General features: G+C 52.6%; 1 protein-coding gene across 2 annotated transcripts in view; it reads right to left on the reverse strand.

Annotated features, from left to right (window-relative positions):
- KCNN3 (potassium calcium-activated channel subfamily N member 3) overlaps positions 1-15458 on the reverse strand; it is a 150994-nt gene that overhangs the window by 18502 nt on the left and 117034 nt on the right. For both annotated transcript variants that reach the window (XM_036273618.1, XM_036273620.1), the window contains one exon: positions 3429-3570. In XM_036273618.1, coding sequence (XP_036129511.1) covers positions 3429-3570 — 142 coding nt within the window. The remainder of the gene's footprint in view (positions 1-3428; positions 3571-15458) is intronic.

Genomic DNA, 15458 nt, shown 5'->3' on the forward strand with positions numbered 1-15458 from the left:
TGGACCCAAATCAGAGACCCAGGCTCTTCCATGCTGCTCCTCCTACTTCTTGTTTCCAAGACACATTTTCCAGCTGGAAAACCTTAGAGTCTGGAAAAACAAGTGCCCCAGGGGGAAAAGTATGAGGTGTTCTTAACTAAAGGAGCATAAAATAAAAATAAAAAACATAAATGAAAGTGACAAATGGAGGAGGGAAGCCTGGAGGATTTACAGTTGGATTCTATTTCCAACTGAACAGATTCCATGTAACAACTAAAATAACATCAATTGGTTTGAAACCAAGGTGTTTTAGGGAGAAGCTCATCTTCTGAAACTGACATTGTGCAGATGTCTTGCTGATCTCTCTTTTTCCCTCCTCCAAAATGACTCAACGTGTTCTACCTTTTACTTCATCATCACTTTCCTTTTGCAGTTCAAAGAAGTATCTGTCATGAAGCCTTGGGGAAGAGCTCAGCGTCCCCAGCAGACATCCTGGGAGCTTTTGTCTATTTGTCCATAATTTATCAAAGGTCCACACGGTGAGTCCAGTTTTAGAAAATGGCTCTATTGAAACAGGGCTCCTACCAAGCAGTCTTGGGTCTTCCAGATGCCTGTAGAACCACAAAGCCTCCGAAGGCATCTCTGTAAGGTTTGTTGTCGTCTCCAATTCTGGATACTAAGTATCGAGAGCTTGCTCTCTGCGTTGTAACTGTCATAAAATTCTTTATGGAAAAAACGACAGACTTTGATGTATCTGCTTTTGCGGTTGAAATCGCTCAAACACGCCAGGTCTGTGCCAACAATGTCAAGTTGTTCAGACAATTATATACCCTGCTTAATGGTTGATAATTACACCGTCACTGGGATTGCCAAGAGAAAACAATGATTAAGACTATTTACAGCCCGCACACACAAATCTTTCCTTTCCCTGCCCGGGCAGGCCCCGTCTCGTCTTGGCCTGCACAGTGGCCATGGTAACCAAACAGGAAGCCATACCTTTACTTAAGGCACTTGCAGTAATAACTGGGAGATGTACACAGTGCTGGGAGCCTGGGGGAGGGGATAAAGGGATTTTTTCAGCCACCAGAAACCCTTGAAAGGAGCGACTCAGGTAGAAAAGTCACATTCTTTAGAAAAATGCCTCTGGGGTTCGGCACTGACCCCAGAGTGAGGCAACTGGCTTTAATTTGGGTAAAAACACTGAGATGAACGGAGGAACCTTCCCTGTTCCTGTGTATAGAGAGGTATCGGTTTATGCAAAGGGTTCATGCAAAAGGAGAAGGTGGGAGGCTATGTTGTATTTTTTATATGGGAGGTGGAATTGGTTCCTCCCCATCCGTTTGTGCTTCCAAGTTTGAATACAACTCTCTCCTCAAGGAACAGACACTCCCTTCCAAGGAGCTGCTGCAGGATGGGAGCAAACAAGGGTGCTGGAGACCACGCTCCAAGGAGAAGGCGGGGAAGGGGCCACCGGGTCCTGCCTGCCCCACTCGGCTTTGTCAGCGACAAGCCAGGAGATGCCTGCCAGAGGGAAAGAAGCTAAGGGGCTGCTCTTTGGATGGGACACAGCTCCTTGCTGAGAGGGAGAATGACTCGTATTTAAAATAACAGAGGCCTCCAGCAGGGCCCGCTCACCTAGTGGCCACCCACCCTGCCTGCCCACTCTCTCTGTGCCTGCCTTGGCTCAGCGCTGGTTCTGAGCACAAGCCCACCCCCCAGGGGTCTCTGAGGCAGGAAAGCGCTGGTCTTCAGGCAGCATGTCATTCCTTGCTGAAAGAATCATTCTCTGGTTTCCTGGTGACAGCTGGAGCTGTGCCAGACACTCCTACTAACCAATGGGAGGTGTTTGTTTCAAGGCCTTACACTCACCCGTGATTTATCCCAACCCTGTGCGAAACCTTTTGTCATGAACTGCTGTTCAGGGGACCTGCCTGCCTGTGTGCACCTGCCCTGGGTTTTAGTGGAAAAGGAGAGAGGACTGTGCCCAGTGGTGAGGTGGCAGCCCTGGGCCCCTCCTGCTCAGAGGGCCCGTGGCCCCAGGCCTCTGCTTTGAGCCCCCTGCTTTGTCACCGAGATCAGTCCCAGGAGGCCACCAGGCGTCGGCGGGGTGGGAGTGGAGAAGCCTCCACACCTGGTGAGGGGTTAATCCCCTTTCTACTGCAGAAAAAGTCATTTCTTTTCCGAAGGAGGCTTGTTTTTTCCTCCTGGGAGAATGAATGAAATCTGAGGGGGACTGAAAGGAAGGATCTCCATGGGAGCATAATGGGGAGCAAAGAAGGCTCCCCGGGAGAGGGCTGTGGGACCACCCATGGAGACCTGGGACAAGCTACAGACATCCTGTCCACCCTCACGCCCCCACCAGACCCCAGCGATGCCCAGGCTCAGATGGGTGCTTTCTTCTCTGGAGCCTGTGTTCTAGGGTTCCAGGGCCTAAAGCTCAACAAGGCCAAGGAGCCTCCTCACCCAGCCAGGGGAGGGGGCTGGGGGTCAGGGACGCTGAGGACCCCACCAACGCTGATGGCATCTGTAGCTCCTCGTGCTGAGGAAGCTCACTGACAAAAGCATTGCCTTGCGTCCTCCCACCAGCCAGTGAGGAGGGCAGGGCCGGCCCCCAGCCTCGCTGTGTACTGGAGGGCGCTGAGGTCCCGCAGGCTGAGTGCTCCGCCCAGGTCCACAGTGAGGACGGCAGTGGGAATTCAGACTCTGGTTCTGACTCCCTATCCGGGTCCCTCCCACACCCAGTGCCACGACAGTCATGTGATGGGCAAGAGTGTGTGTCCAGTGGGGGTGTCAGGACGATGGGCGGGAAAAATGCACCTCGAAAGGATGCAGCCCGGCTGCTGGGCCCCTGGGGGGAGATGGAGATGGAGTCCCAGTCGAGCCAGAGCTGGGAAGGGCCTCGCTCTTGCAGCCCAGCACCCCAAGATGTGGAAGCCAAGTGTGGGGGAGTCAAGAGCTGGCCCAGGGCCATGGAACCAAACAGTGGCCTACCCAGTCCAGGGCCCAGGTCTCCTACGGCCGGTTCACGCTCTCTCCCCAGTCCCTCCCTCCACGAGTCCCAGCTGAGCTTAGCAGATGTGGGGCCCAGGGGCGGAGGGCAGTGAACTAACCTCAGGCCTAGATGCTCACTGAGGGTGGGCACACTGCGCATTCAGACGGCGTGGGTGGAGAGGGCCAGACCGACAGCCGGCTCCACCCAGCCCGTTTTGGGGGCTGGGGGTGAGACCACTAACTGTCGGGAACCAGGGCCTTCTCCTGTCTTGGGAAAGGAAACGAAGCCATCAGAGACCATTGCAGCGCTCACGCCTGCCTCTCTGTGTGCAGGGACACGCATGCTGGCCGGTCCACTAGCAGCTCGCCCCACGCCGACCAGAAAGCCCCTCCAGGCTCGCAGAAAGGGCTCTCATTCGGAGGGTGGGGAAGGGCAATGGGCAGAGGCAGGTACTCACCATGATGCCGGTGAGAAGACAGACACCTTTCCCACAGTATGTGTGGGGCACCATGTCCCCATAACCAATGGAAAGGAATGTGATGGAGATGAGCCACATGGCACCCAGAAAGTTACTAGTTACGTCCTGCTGGTCATGGTACCTGCCAAGGGGAAGACAGGAGTTAGTCGATGGAACTGCCATTTCCAAGTAAAGGCTGTGGGCACATCTGGACGGGGAAGGAAAAGAGACCATTTGCTGAGGCAGAAGCAGCAGCGATGGCGACACACACAGGCCTCTTTGGGCGGCTGAAGGGGCCGCAACTCTGACACCCGGGTCTGCCTGCAGCGCCCTGCTCCCCCAGCCCTGCCACACGCCTGGGCCCAGAGGTGAAATGCTGTGTCATGATTCGCACCACATGGTAGATGTCCTTTTGGTGCTGGTAAAATCGCTTTGGATGAAATCCTGCGGTAATAAAATTTAGATTTTCCCTTTCCAGCTGACAGTCTAAATGTATGTGGATGTGATTAATTTGAAACCACAAGCTCCTGAAAAGGGAAAATGTAAAAAAAAAAAAAAAATCACCAAACATATTTAGCAAGGCTTCTTGAAGGTTGGTGGATCCCCAAGACTGGCACCTCCCGGCGTCTGGAGGGGGGCCCTGGTGGGTTCTCAAGAAGCAGTTTCCAGGGGTGGTTCCGGGCTCCCCACAGACGGGTGGTCTATACCTTTGAGGCCTCGTGGTTGCCTGGCCCTGGAAGGAGCCAGCTGGAAACATATCACCACCACTCCCTCTGCCCGATGCCCATTCCACCCCATCCTTTTCCTCCCTCCCTTTATCCCCAAACACCGAGGTCCACTGTGTGCCAGGCTCTGTGCCAAGTACTGAAATACAGAGATAAACAGGACCGTCCTCGGCCTCAGGGCTCTCGGCCCGGGGCAGGGTCCGTGGGGGACGCAGGCATTTGCAGAAAGGTCAGTGAGTGAGTGGCGGAGGCACCTGGAGACAGAGGAAAGGATATGACCTTTGTCCCACACGCAGGAGGGCTAATCAGGCTCCAGTTCCTAGGCGGGCCGGGGGCGGGTGCTCCAGGCTGACGGGAGCCGTAGGGACGCCCGGCCTTGACTCGAGCCCAGCAGAGGGCAGCGGCCCTAGGGGTGGCAGGGCAATGAACGTGGGTCCCCTCCCAGAATGCTCTCTAAGAAGGTAACCCTGAGTGACACACAAGGGACTCCGCATTTTATCCTGCAGGGACATCACTCCTTGGTAAACCTCTCCATCAGCCTCTGGGAGGCCCCTGGATGGGAGAGTTGAGGTGGGTCCGGGAGACCGAGCACCCCGGTGGGGTAGAGCAGAAAGCCATTCGGAAACTCTAATCCGCAGGTTGAGTTACTAAAGCGCACACATGAATCAATGCATGTGACGAACTGGGCATGCGGCCTGGCAGACGGGGCCTCCAGAGAGTGCCAGCTACTATTGCCAGTGCGCTCCTTGCCCCACAGGGCCCGGTGCCCAGTGGGTATTGGCAAATGTTGCTTTTCCTGCCCTCTCCCCCAGGTCAGGTGTGCAGGGAAGGCTGCAGGTACAGGAGCATCTGCAGACGGGCCTGCGGGAGGCAGAAGCTCTGCTAGTCAGGAAGAGGATGGTGGCACATGAGTCAAAAACACCTGGGACACAGAGTGATGGACACCGTCACTGGCTCCTACTGTACTAGGGGCAGCCACACAGCACATCCTACCGTGTGACTTGCACTTTGTGTACAAACACTCAAATTCTCAAACACCCTGTCAAGCATTTTCTCGGGAAGTAACTGGGAGCCCAGAAACGAAGTGACTTGCCCGAGGACACGCAGGGAGTAACCAAAGCAAAGTCCAAGCTCTTTCCACTGCTGCACTCAGCATGGGGGAGGGGTGGTGCTATGCGCCTTGGGCAACGGTGAAGAAGTTAGAGCAAGAAGATGGCACCTGCGCGCTGGTCACAGGGGACGAGGTGGCTTTGGAGACCAGGGGTCCAGCTTTGGAAGGCTTTGAATTTCAGGATGAGAGCTTTGGATTTGGTCTTAGAGGTTTGGTTCCTGAGCAGATGAATGACAAAGTGACAAGGACTGCCGGGAAGAGTGGTCTGCAGGCGGTGAGCAGGATGTTTACAGAGATGGAACACAGGTGGGGCAGCCAGGTGAGAAACAGGTGTGCAGTGCCAGGAGGGAGGTGCTGGTGCAGCCTGGCAGATCCCAGCGAGCACATCGTCAGTGGGCTGTTCAGCCCTGACTCCGTCCACTACCAGCAACCAGAGGGGGCGGTGTTAGCCTTTCCATAGCTGTCCTCCCAGGACACGCATGCCTGGAACTCCAGGGACATCTGCAGACTTCCCCTCCCCAGGGCTAACTAGTGAGGCACCTTACCTGCCCTCTCCTACCTGCTTCACTCACTCCCCAGTGATGCTTTATTGCCATCCTTAGGGCACCCTGGCTGGCTGCTCCTGCCAGTGGCACATTTTCCCAAGGTTGGGCCCATGTCTACTCATCTGGTCACATCAGAGCAACGAAGACAGATGGTGCCCCGCTTTGATCCCCATGATGGAGTGTGCCTTTCCCCTGACCCAGCACACCGGCCCCCTACCATCCCCACAGCCTGTGGCTCTTCCAGGCTCTCAGCCACCAGAGTCCCCTTGACTCCCGCCATGGCGCTCACGGTCTATGAGGTGGTGATGGAACATTCTTCTCTGGAGGGGTGGACTTCGGAGCCTGAGAAACAACCAGACTCAGTGACAGCTGAGTGTGGGGACCCAGGAGGGAGAAGAATGAAAGCTTCTCCCTGCCACAAGCCAGCAGCACGTAAACACGTTGTAGAGTCAGTCAGGCATCCGTTCATCAGAATGGGTTTCTCGGAAGAAGTCTTGGGTTGGAGTGGTGAGGTTATGTGGTGGGTCGGGTGGAGGTGAGCCAGTGGTCTAGGGCTTGGCTCACCTGGCTGCAGGCCCCAGCGTCACCTCAAGTAGCTCCATGGCTGTGGGCAAGGGATTTAACCTCTGTGTGACCCAGTTTCCTTGTCTGCTGATGGGAGGGTTCAGACAAAGAACCCACGGTGCTCAGCCCACAGTAAGTGCGCTAAGTGCCAGCGGTGTCTACTGTTGAGACGGGCAGGTGCTATCAGTCTGAGAAACAGTCTACAGAAAGACACAGAATAAGGATTTCTAAGTGCAGTGGGAGAGGGTCCCCACAAGGGCGTGGTGAAGACGTTTAAAATTTTGACTGGAGACCTAGATGATAGAGGGATGAAAGGAACCTACTATAAGTTTTTGGACAAAGAAAGGACACAAGACACTTGGCATATAAAATGATTCTTCCAGCAGCTGCATGCAATTCAAGTGAAAGAGAGCAGGAAGACCTGCTAGAAAGTTTGCAGATGCACAAGAAGCGATGAGAGCCTTGAAGGCTGGACCATGGGGTCTGGGTTGAGTTTGCAGCCTCTCTTGCTTGTACTTTCTTGGCTGTGCCGTGTACACAGGTCTCCACAGTCCTCCTTTCCTTGCAGACCCTGAGGCTTAAATGAGTGTCCCTGGCTGCTCAGATGCCCTCAGGACCATGGACCACCCTACTCACACATGGACTCGACGTAAAGAGATTAGAGCTCAAAGTGGAATTAAGCACATGGCAGCAAGTCATCTGTCTCTTTTTACAGTTGATGTTTGATTTACTGCTTTATTTTTCTCTAAATTCCCTTTATGTGCCTTTGGGTTTCTTTTTCGTTCACCATATAAAATCCTGCTGGTGCTGACTATGTGTGTGAGGAGGAGAAGTGCATCTTGAGGAGGTTACTCATTCATCATTTGTCAGACTTCAACAATCTCTGTCCTCCGGCAGGGGCTCTCAAAGACGTCAAGATGAATCGGACAGACATACCCTCCTGTGGCTTGGAGCATCGTCATGGAGGTAGGACACGCATGCAACCCGCCAAGCAGGACATGACGAGTGAGCAAGCAGGCCTGGTGATTCATACAGGGGGTGGGGTGAGGGTGGGGAGGCCGAAATTATTAAACTTATTCACAATTTTACAGTGGCTTACAGTAGTCACAAGTTCACATACGGATTTCATGCTATTTTCTATAATCAATAATTTTTTGGGGGAAAAATAGTTCCCTCTTTTTCTTTAAGGGCTAAAAAGGAAAAGGTGTAGTTTTTTTTGGGCGGGGGCAGGGTTATTATGCTTATTCATTTATCATTAGGATGTGAACTGTGATTTTTTTCACTTTTTAATATTATGAAATAAATGTATGACGGGGTCAAGGTGTTGGATTAAACACATATGCTGCTTTTGCCCCTTTTCAAGTCCCTCTGCAACTAGCAGTTTTGGTCCCATGCTTTTACAAATAAACAGACAGCCAGGAATCCCCAGACAGCTGAGCCAAGTCTCTAGCATCAGGCACAGACCAGATTAGTCAATTAAACAAAGAAACAGAACTCTGGATCAAATACAGGCCATTCACAGAGAACTCTTGGAAAAAATCCTGTAATTAACATCGTAAGAGAGATAAAACAAATATTGGACCCATGGGACCAGAATGGCGCCCTTTCTCAGGAAGCTACAGGAGGGTGTGCGGCACCAAAACAAAGGAGCACCCCCCTAAAAAAGGAAGCCCTAGTCATGTGGGTGGCAGCCACTCGATGTGTCCCTTTCACGTCGATGTTTCTCTCTCTCTCTTTCTTTCTCTCTCTCCCTCCCACTCTATCTGAATAAAAAATCAAAAAATGTCCTTGGGTGAAGATAAAAAAAAGGAAGCCCTAGGGGGAGGGCACTGGAGACAGCAGAGGAGAGGCCCAGGGTGAAGGCCACGCACCAGGCATGGAGGCCACCAGTCCAGACTGGAGCACGTCAGAGGCTCCGGGAGACATTTCTCCAAGAAGATGAAATTGATAGAAAACCTGATGTGCCTGAACATCTGGAGAAGAGATTTAGACAACCACAGAAACTGGAGTTGAATTAGTGATAAATATATAGAAAACTAAGCAAATGAATGAACATGATAATTAACCAGAGAAAAACAAAACTTCTGCAGGAAATGAGAAATCATCCTTTACTACAAAGGCTCAGCTATGAATAGAGTCAAATTAGTGTTGACTGAGCAATGCAAACACTGATTACTGATCTAACCAAAATTATAACATGATTATGAAAGGAGGATGGGGGACAGGAAGAGCTCAAGGGCGGAAAGGGAGCTGACTCCTTTCCAGGGAGGGAAGGGAATGGATCATGCCGAAACCCAGGCATCAAAAAGTAGCAATGCAAGCCTGTCATAGAGACATGGAGATAAACACTAAACACTAAAATCAATTAAAGAAAAAGTATTAGTTATCTATTACTGTATAATAAGCTGCCCCATGACTTAGCAACTTAAATGTTATTTACTATTTCGCCTTTGCTATGGGCAGCTTGCTTGGGTACCTCTGGCTCAAGGTCTCTCATGAGATTATAGCCAACCTCCGGAGAAGGATAAATGGGAAGAACAATGGACTCTGTAGTGTGTGCATGTGTAAATTCCATGACACATACAAAACCAAACCCGAGAGAAAGAAACCAACAATACATGTAATGTAAAATTAAGCTATAAAGCATGAAAATAAAAGAACCATTCCTGAACTCACTATGGAACCCTGCCCTGTTGAATGTACTTATGTGTTTTCTGCACTCAAAGTCCTCCCATGTCCCCCCAGAGAAAATCAATATGCTGAATTTCATGCTTATCATGACCTTGTTTTTCTTCATACGGTAGTGTTTTCACATAGGTGTGTATACCTAAACCACAACCATGTGAGTGAGCTTGGACAAAGAAAGCCCTGAAGTCGAGCCTTGAGGTGAAGTTGCAACCCCAGGTGACAGCTTGACCACAATCTCACGGGAGACCTTGAGCCAGAGGTACCCATGCAAGCTGCCCCTGAGTTCTTGACCCATAGAAACAGTGAGATAGCAAATGCTTTTTTTGGTTCATTTTTTTTTTCTTTTTTTTTACATTGATCTTAGACACAGAGACAGAGACAGAGAGAGATGTGAGAGAGAAACATCCATCAGTTGCCTCCCATACATGCCTCGACCAGGCATCGAACCTGCAACCTGGGTATGTGCCCTGACCGGGAATTGAACCTGCCACCTTTTGGTGTACAGGACAACACTGCAACCGACTAGCCGCACCAGCCAGGGCTATTATAGTCCTCTCTGTAGCCTGTTCTAGGCACCTTCTCAAAGCCTAAGCAGAAGAGTTGCTCAGTGAACACCTGTGGACCAGATGTGGCCGGATGGCGGCTGTTCCTGCCTCCCTGGGAAAGAAATGCTTCAGTAACTCCGTGAAGCTGTTCAGGTTTGCTTCAGCTGTTCTCTTCGGCAGATACACTTTTTTTCCAAGAGGCTGCCAAATATCCTGGGCTTGGAGTCGGTTCTTGCTATCAATAAGAACAACTTCTTGACAGTAGCTGTGACCTAACTCTATTCACATGAATCAGTGATTTGATGTCTCCAGCCATTTGTCCTGTGTCTGGTTTGTTTGTTGGAAATTTGCAGGAACCAAGCCAGGCCTGCTGCAGAACTCTAGCCAAGGGGATTGCTTTGTCTTCATCGTCCAGTCATTCCCCGCTTCGCACAGTAAACCCTTGTCCCCACTGAGCTGTGGGCCCTGCACTTGCTAAGTTCTCCAATGAAACACCCAACATGGACTTGACTTGGCCCCTGGCGGCCGTCGACTCCACTGGTGCCTCCCTCCTCAGCACACTGCCCCGTTGGCACGTTCAGTGTCTTGCTCTGCTGATTTCCTCCTGCTCCGACCACCCTTGACATCTCCCTCTGCCTCCTCCTCAGTGTGGCTGTGCCCCAAGCTTGCCTTGGGCACACACCTTTCTTGCTCCTATCACGTCTGCCACTGTCCTCGCAGGTCCCTTCTAACTGTCCCTTCAAGACCCAGCTCAAATCCGACCCCAACTCGCCCAAAGTGAGCTCTTTGTTTCAAACCCCACAGCACTCAGCCTCACACGGTCTCATGCAGGAAACAACCAGGCTGCTCGGGGTCAGGGCCAGATGCATGGGCTCTGGGGCCAGCTACTCCGTCTGAATGCAGGCCTTGCTTAGCGTCTGCATCGCCTGTCCTCAGCTTTCCCCCCTGCACAGGCGGTAATGCTTGTACCTGGAGTTACCATTAGGGTTAAATAAGCCGATATTTCTAAAACCATTAGAACAGTGCCTAGCACACTCGTCACACCGTGGAATATGGGCTCTAGTCTAGGCTTGGCATAGTGGAAAGAATGCCTTTAACACCCATTAGGTTTGTGACCTTGAACAAACCCACTGTCTCGGGGTCTGTTTCCTCTTCAGGGAATCGGGGCACAATAGCACCCCTCTGCCTATCTCCGGAGGCTGTGGCGAGGAGCCAGTGTGGAAGGGCGTAGTCAGCCTTGAACTTGGGGTACCGACAGAGGCTGTGACGGCCCTCCAAGAGCCTCCCGCCAGTGCCACCTCCCTGGGGCTCCCTCCTGGGGACGCAGGCAGCCACGCGGGGTGTGGAAGAGCAGACAGCAGACACTGCCACGCAGAGGAAGTGTCCCTTGTGCAGGTTCTCCCTTTACTTGTCCTTGTCCTCGCTCTGGGTTGACCACGGCCCTTCCCTGTGTGTGACTTGTGGTGTGAACCCTTCTCTCTATCAAATCCTGTCTGTTTCAAAATATGCCCAGAACCTGCCCCATCCCCACCCCCCTGCTGCTGCCACCGGGCCCAGGCCCTGGCCTCTCACCTGGGCCCCTGCAGGGCCGCCCGACTGAGCTCCCTGCTTCTGCCTGCACAACCCGCCCACCATCTCGTGGACAGCAGCCAGCTTGGTCCTGTCAGAAAGTCGGACAGACCACGTCACCCCTCTGCTCAAAAATTCCTGTGTCCCTCAGAACAAACGCTGAAGTCCTCGTGGGGGCCGACAAGGACCTAAACACACCCCCAACCCCTGCGGCCTCTGCCCATCTCCCGGGAGCGGCTCTTCCGCAGCCAGCCCTGCCCTCCGGTCCGCACAGCCTTGCCCCGGCCCGGCGGGACTCCCGTCGCAGACTCCGGTACCTACCCTTCCTCCACCTGGAAAGCTCTTTGCTCAAACGTCAGCTTATTAGTCAGGCATTCCGTGACACCCTGTGGACAATGGCACTGTGCCCAAGCGCGTCACACCGGCCTGCCCTTCCCGTGTCAAACTCCGCCAGGCGCACGTCACGTCTGACAATATATACGTGCCTGTTTGTGTGTTTATTGACTCTCGACCCCTGTTAAAATACAAACTTCATGAAAGGACGTCTCCTGTTTTGCTTACTGCTGTATCTCTAGTGATCAATAACTACTTGTCTGACGAATGCATGATTCCATCCTGTCTTCATCACAAGCCAACAGGACCAGGACAGCAGGAGAGAGGCTGTTCCCCTGTTTATAGTAGAGCAAAGAGAAGCTCAAGAGAGTTACTGACTTCTCACAGCAAGCAGAGAAAAAAGCTGGGGCTGAAACCCGTAATATTCCTGATTCTTAATGCAACAGCTGCAGCAAGCAGGGCATGGGTGGGAGGCGGTGGCAGCCCGTGCGCCTGGGCAGGGACGCGCCTGGGCAGGGACCGCCTGCCCGAGCTTGGCAAAGCACCTGCTCAGTCCCTGCCAGCAGGGTGATCGCCAGGAGGCCCTGTGTGACTGGCGAGTGCCAGCCTGCACAGGATCCTAGGAAGCTCTTACTAAAGAGGGATATTGCCATGGAGTCCTGGTTTACCCTTACCTCGACCTTTGTCCCTTTATTAGGACCAACTCCTAATTATCAGGTGCCCTCAGTGTGCAAGGGTGAGTCCAGCTTTGGGGAGAAAATCGCCCTTTCTTAAGGGTATTCTAAAGCTCCGTTTGGGAGGATTTCAGGAAATGTTGAGGTCCGTGACAGTGGACCGTTGACATTCAAGGTCAGCTGGGGAACAGATGGCAGATGGTGACTTCGGAGCTACTACTGCTTTTCCAGCTACATCGAGACCAAAAACAAGTTTGTTCTTTTCTTCAAAACAACTTCCTTTCTAGACATGTTAAAATGTGACATAAACGGCTTGGGGGACTCAGGGCTGAGCGTGAGCCTACCGGTCCTCGGGCCCATGATGACACAAGCGTACAAAATGTCACCCCTCGTCGCTTCGCTCCGGTTGCTAGTGTTCTATTTTTGAGTTGGCTTTGAATTTAGGAAAATAAGGACGTTTCCGTCTACCAGGTACTTCAAGGCAACAGCCCTGGATCTTTCCGACGCAAATCTAAATCTAGTCTTTTATTTCGAGCCCAAAAACTAACAGCAGGGGTGCAAGGCCTCGCAAGTTTTAAAAGGGGAGAAAACCACGCAAACACGGCCATTCCAACAAACAGGTTGCAACTTGCCACGAACACACATGGCTGGCTCTCTTTCTGAGCACGGGTGGTGTAGATTCTTCTCACCCGTGGGGTGGTGGCATGCATGCACTGTCGAATGTGGAAGAGTCAGGACATCTGGCTGGGGTCACACATCTGGACGCAAGGTTTCTACAGCCCTTGGTGGGAAGTCTAACCAAGGACACCAGCTCAGCTTTTTTTGAAGTGTGTGTTTCTTTTCTCTGGTTTAGCTAAGATGTTTTGCTCAAAGCCTCACTTCGCAAATGGATACACCATTAGAGGGAAGCCAGCTGCCATTCCTTCCACTGTCCATTTTCTTCATAAAGGGAGCGCTGTCAACCTCTGAATGGTTATTAAGTTAAAAACCAGATGGCTCATCTGGCAAGGCCTTCTGAGCCAGTGTCTCTATTTGCACTATTTTGTTTCTTGTTATTAAAAATATTTCCATGTTTCCCGATTTGGAAATGATTCACAAATGCATGAAAATGGAGAAAAACAATATGTTTGGAAGAAACACGGTTCCCATGGGAAGCGTGTCTCCCACAGTATCAGGGGTGGTGCGGCGGCAGGGAGGGCGGGTCAGATCCCAGCCCAGCCACGGTTCTGCGTGGCCCGGCCAGGGGCTTGTCCCTCCAGGTCTCGGGCTTCCCTCCCGTAAAATGAAGCATGTGGAACCTCTCCTGATGCCATGTTGGTGGTTACATGAGGTGACAGACATAAGACCAGGCACAGCACATGGCACGCATTTGAGCCTTAATAAATGAGTTTATTCTGTAAACAACTACACATGAGCCCCCACTATGTGCTAGACTTCAAAGACCTTACAGTGCGGAGACTAACGCCAAGCAACCCGAAGGCAATAAAATGAAAAGGCTGAGTTACCATGGAGACGAGTGCGTAGTGGGGACCTTCTCAGAGGGTGCAGCACTCATGCCACGCAGGACACAAGGGTGGGGTGGCGAGGGCGCTCCAGATGCAGGGACTAGCTCCAGAGAAGGAGGCTGGGGAAGTGGAGCTCCCGTGGAGGGAGAGGCAGGGTGGACAAAGAGGAGGGTTCTCAAAGCCACCAGCACTGGCTCTGCTGACCTGTACGGTCGCCTTGTACCTCTGGGCTTTCACTGTCCCTCTTCCCCCTCTGTTTTCCTTCCCGTCGCCTCTCTGTTCTGTCTTCTCTCTTGTCCTTCTTTCTCTCCTTCCTCGTCTGGATCACCGCCCTCGCCTCTCTCCCTTCTCATCTCCCGTTCACCGGCTCAGCCTCTTTCTTCTTTCCTCCTGTGAGGACCCACCGTGGGAGCCCCACCACGAGGGGTTGACAGTCCCGGTGGGGACACCAGTCTTGGCTTCCAGTTGGTTTTGCTTATCCAGCAAGCTTGTATTTTGCACCAAGCAGGGGCCAGATACCAGTGGCCTGAGCCGGAGCCCCCAGGGGAGTCGGAGCCCTGTGATGTGAAGTGGGAGGGCTATGCAGAGTTGGGACACACTTCCTTGTCTTCCCAGGGCCACAGACCACAGCACCCTGCCCTTCTGGTGACCATGTGCCCCTCGTGGTTTCTTTGTCACCACCCAGACCTCTGAAATGGCCCCAACCCCTGAGCTTCAGACCTGAGCATCTATCTGACCACGTGGAACACCTGGGGGATAGCAGGTCAATAACCCTGCTCATCATCTGCCCCTTTCCTAACGCCCAGGTCCCCCCCACACTCACCCCTCTTCTTCCTGCATCTCCTTTCTGGGGACAATACCACCATCTAGCCATGTCAGGACGCTGGGCATTGTTCTCCGACTTCCTCCACCATCGCCCCACATCCACCGAGGCAGTGCTGTCAATTTGGGCCCCTCTTGTCTTTCAAACCTGTCCCTGACTCTCCTCCCCAATGGAAGTGGCATCCTCTCCCATGTACATCACTACAGCACTGTCCCCAACTGGTCTCCTGGTCATCCTAGTGTTCCCCTCAAGCCTCCCTGCACATTGCAGCCAGGGAAATCTTTCCAAACACAGACCCTCCCTGCCCCAAACCCACCAGCTCCCAGTAGCCTAGGGTAGGGGTGGGCAGGGGCTGCTCTCCGCCTGCGTGGAGACACGCTGTGGTATATGGACCCTCTATCTAGGACAAACAGAATTAACATTTGTGAATGATGTACTGTTTTGTGTCAGGGTAGTTTCAAGGCCGCCCCTATGATAACATCGCTCGCACTCTCTTGTATTCCCTTTGCTTCCTCCAGCAGCGGGGAAGGGGGGCACTCCAGCTAGCCTGATGGGAATGGTTTATAACCCGGGCACATGTGCAGCACAAGTCAGGTGTCTGGGTACCATCTCTCCTGCATCACTGGATTAAAACATAATTGTTTTATGAACAAGTACATAAATAAGGTTTGGAACTGTTGGCTTAATAGAGGAATAAGCCAAAACTCTTCAAACTGGTGAAAGAGGCCTGGCCCCTGCCTACCTCTCTAACCTCGAGTGCAGCTGACCCGCAAACAACTGCGGATTCTTTCTCCCACCTCTGACTTCTGCTCACGCTGGGCCCTCTGCCTCAAGTCCCCTCAGGCCCCCAAAATCACCTCCTCCAGAAAGCCTTCCTAGATCAAGTGCCCTCCGCAGAGCTCCCTTAGCCCCCTTGTTCCTCTCTGTCCCCTCCCACCACGGGACCTA

Source organism: Molossus molossus, unplaced genomic scaffold (genome assembly GCF_014108415.1).
Source record: "Molossus molossus isolate mMolMol1 unplaced genomic scaffold, mMolMol1.p scaffold_m16_p_20, whole genome shotgun sequence".
Taxonomy (NCBI): Eukaryota; Metazoa; Chordata; class Mammalia; order Chiroptera; family Molossidae; genus Molossus; species Molossus molossus.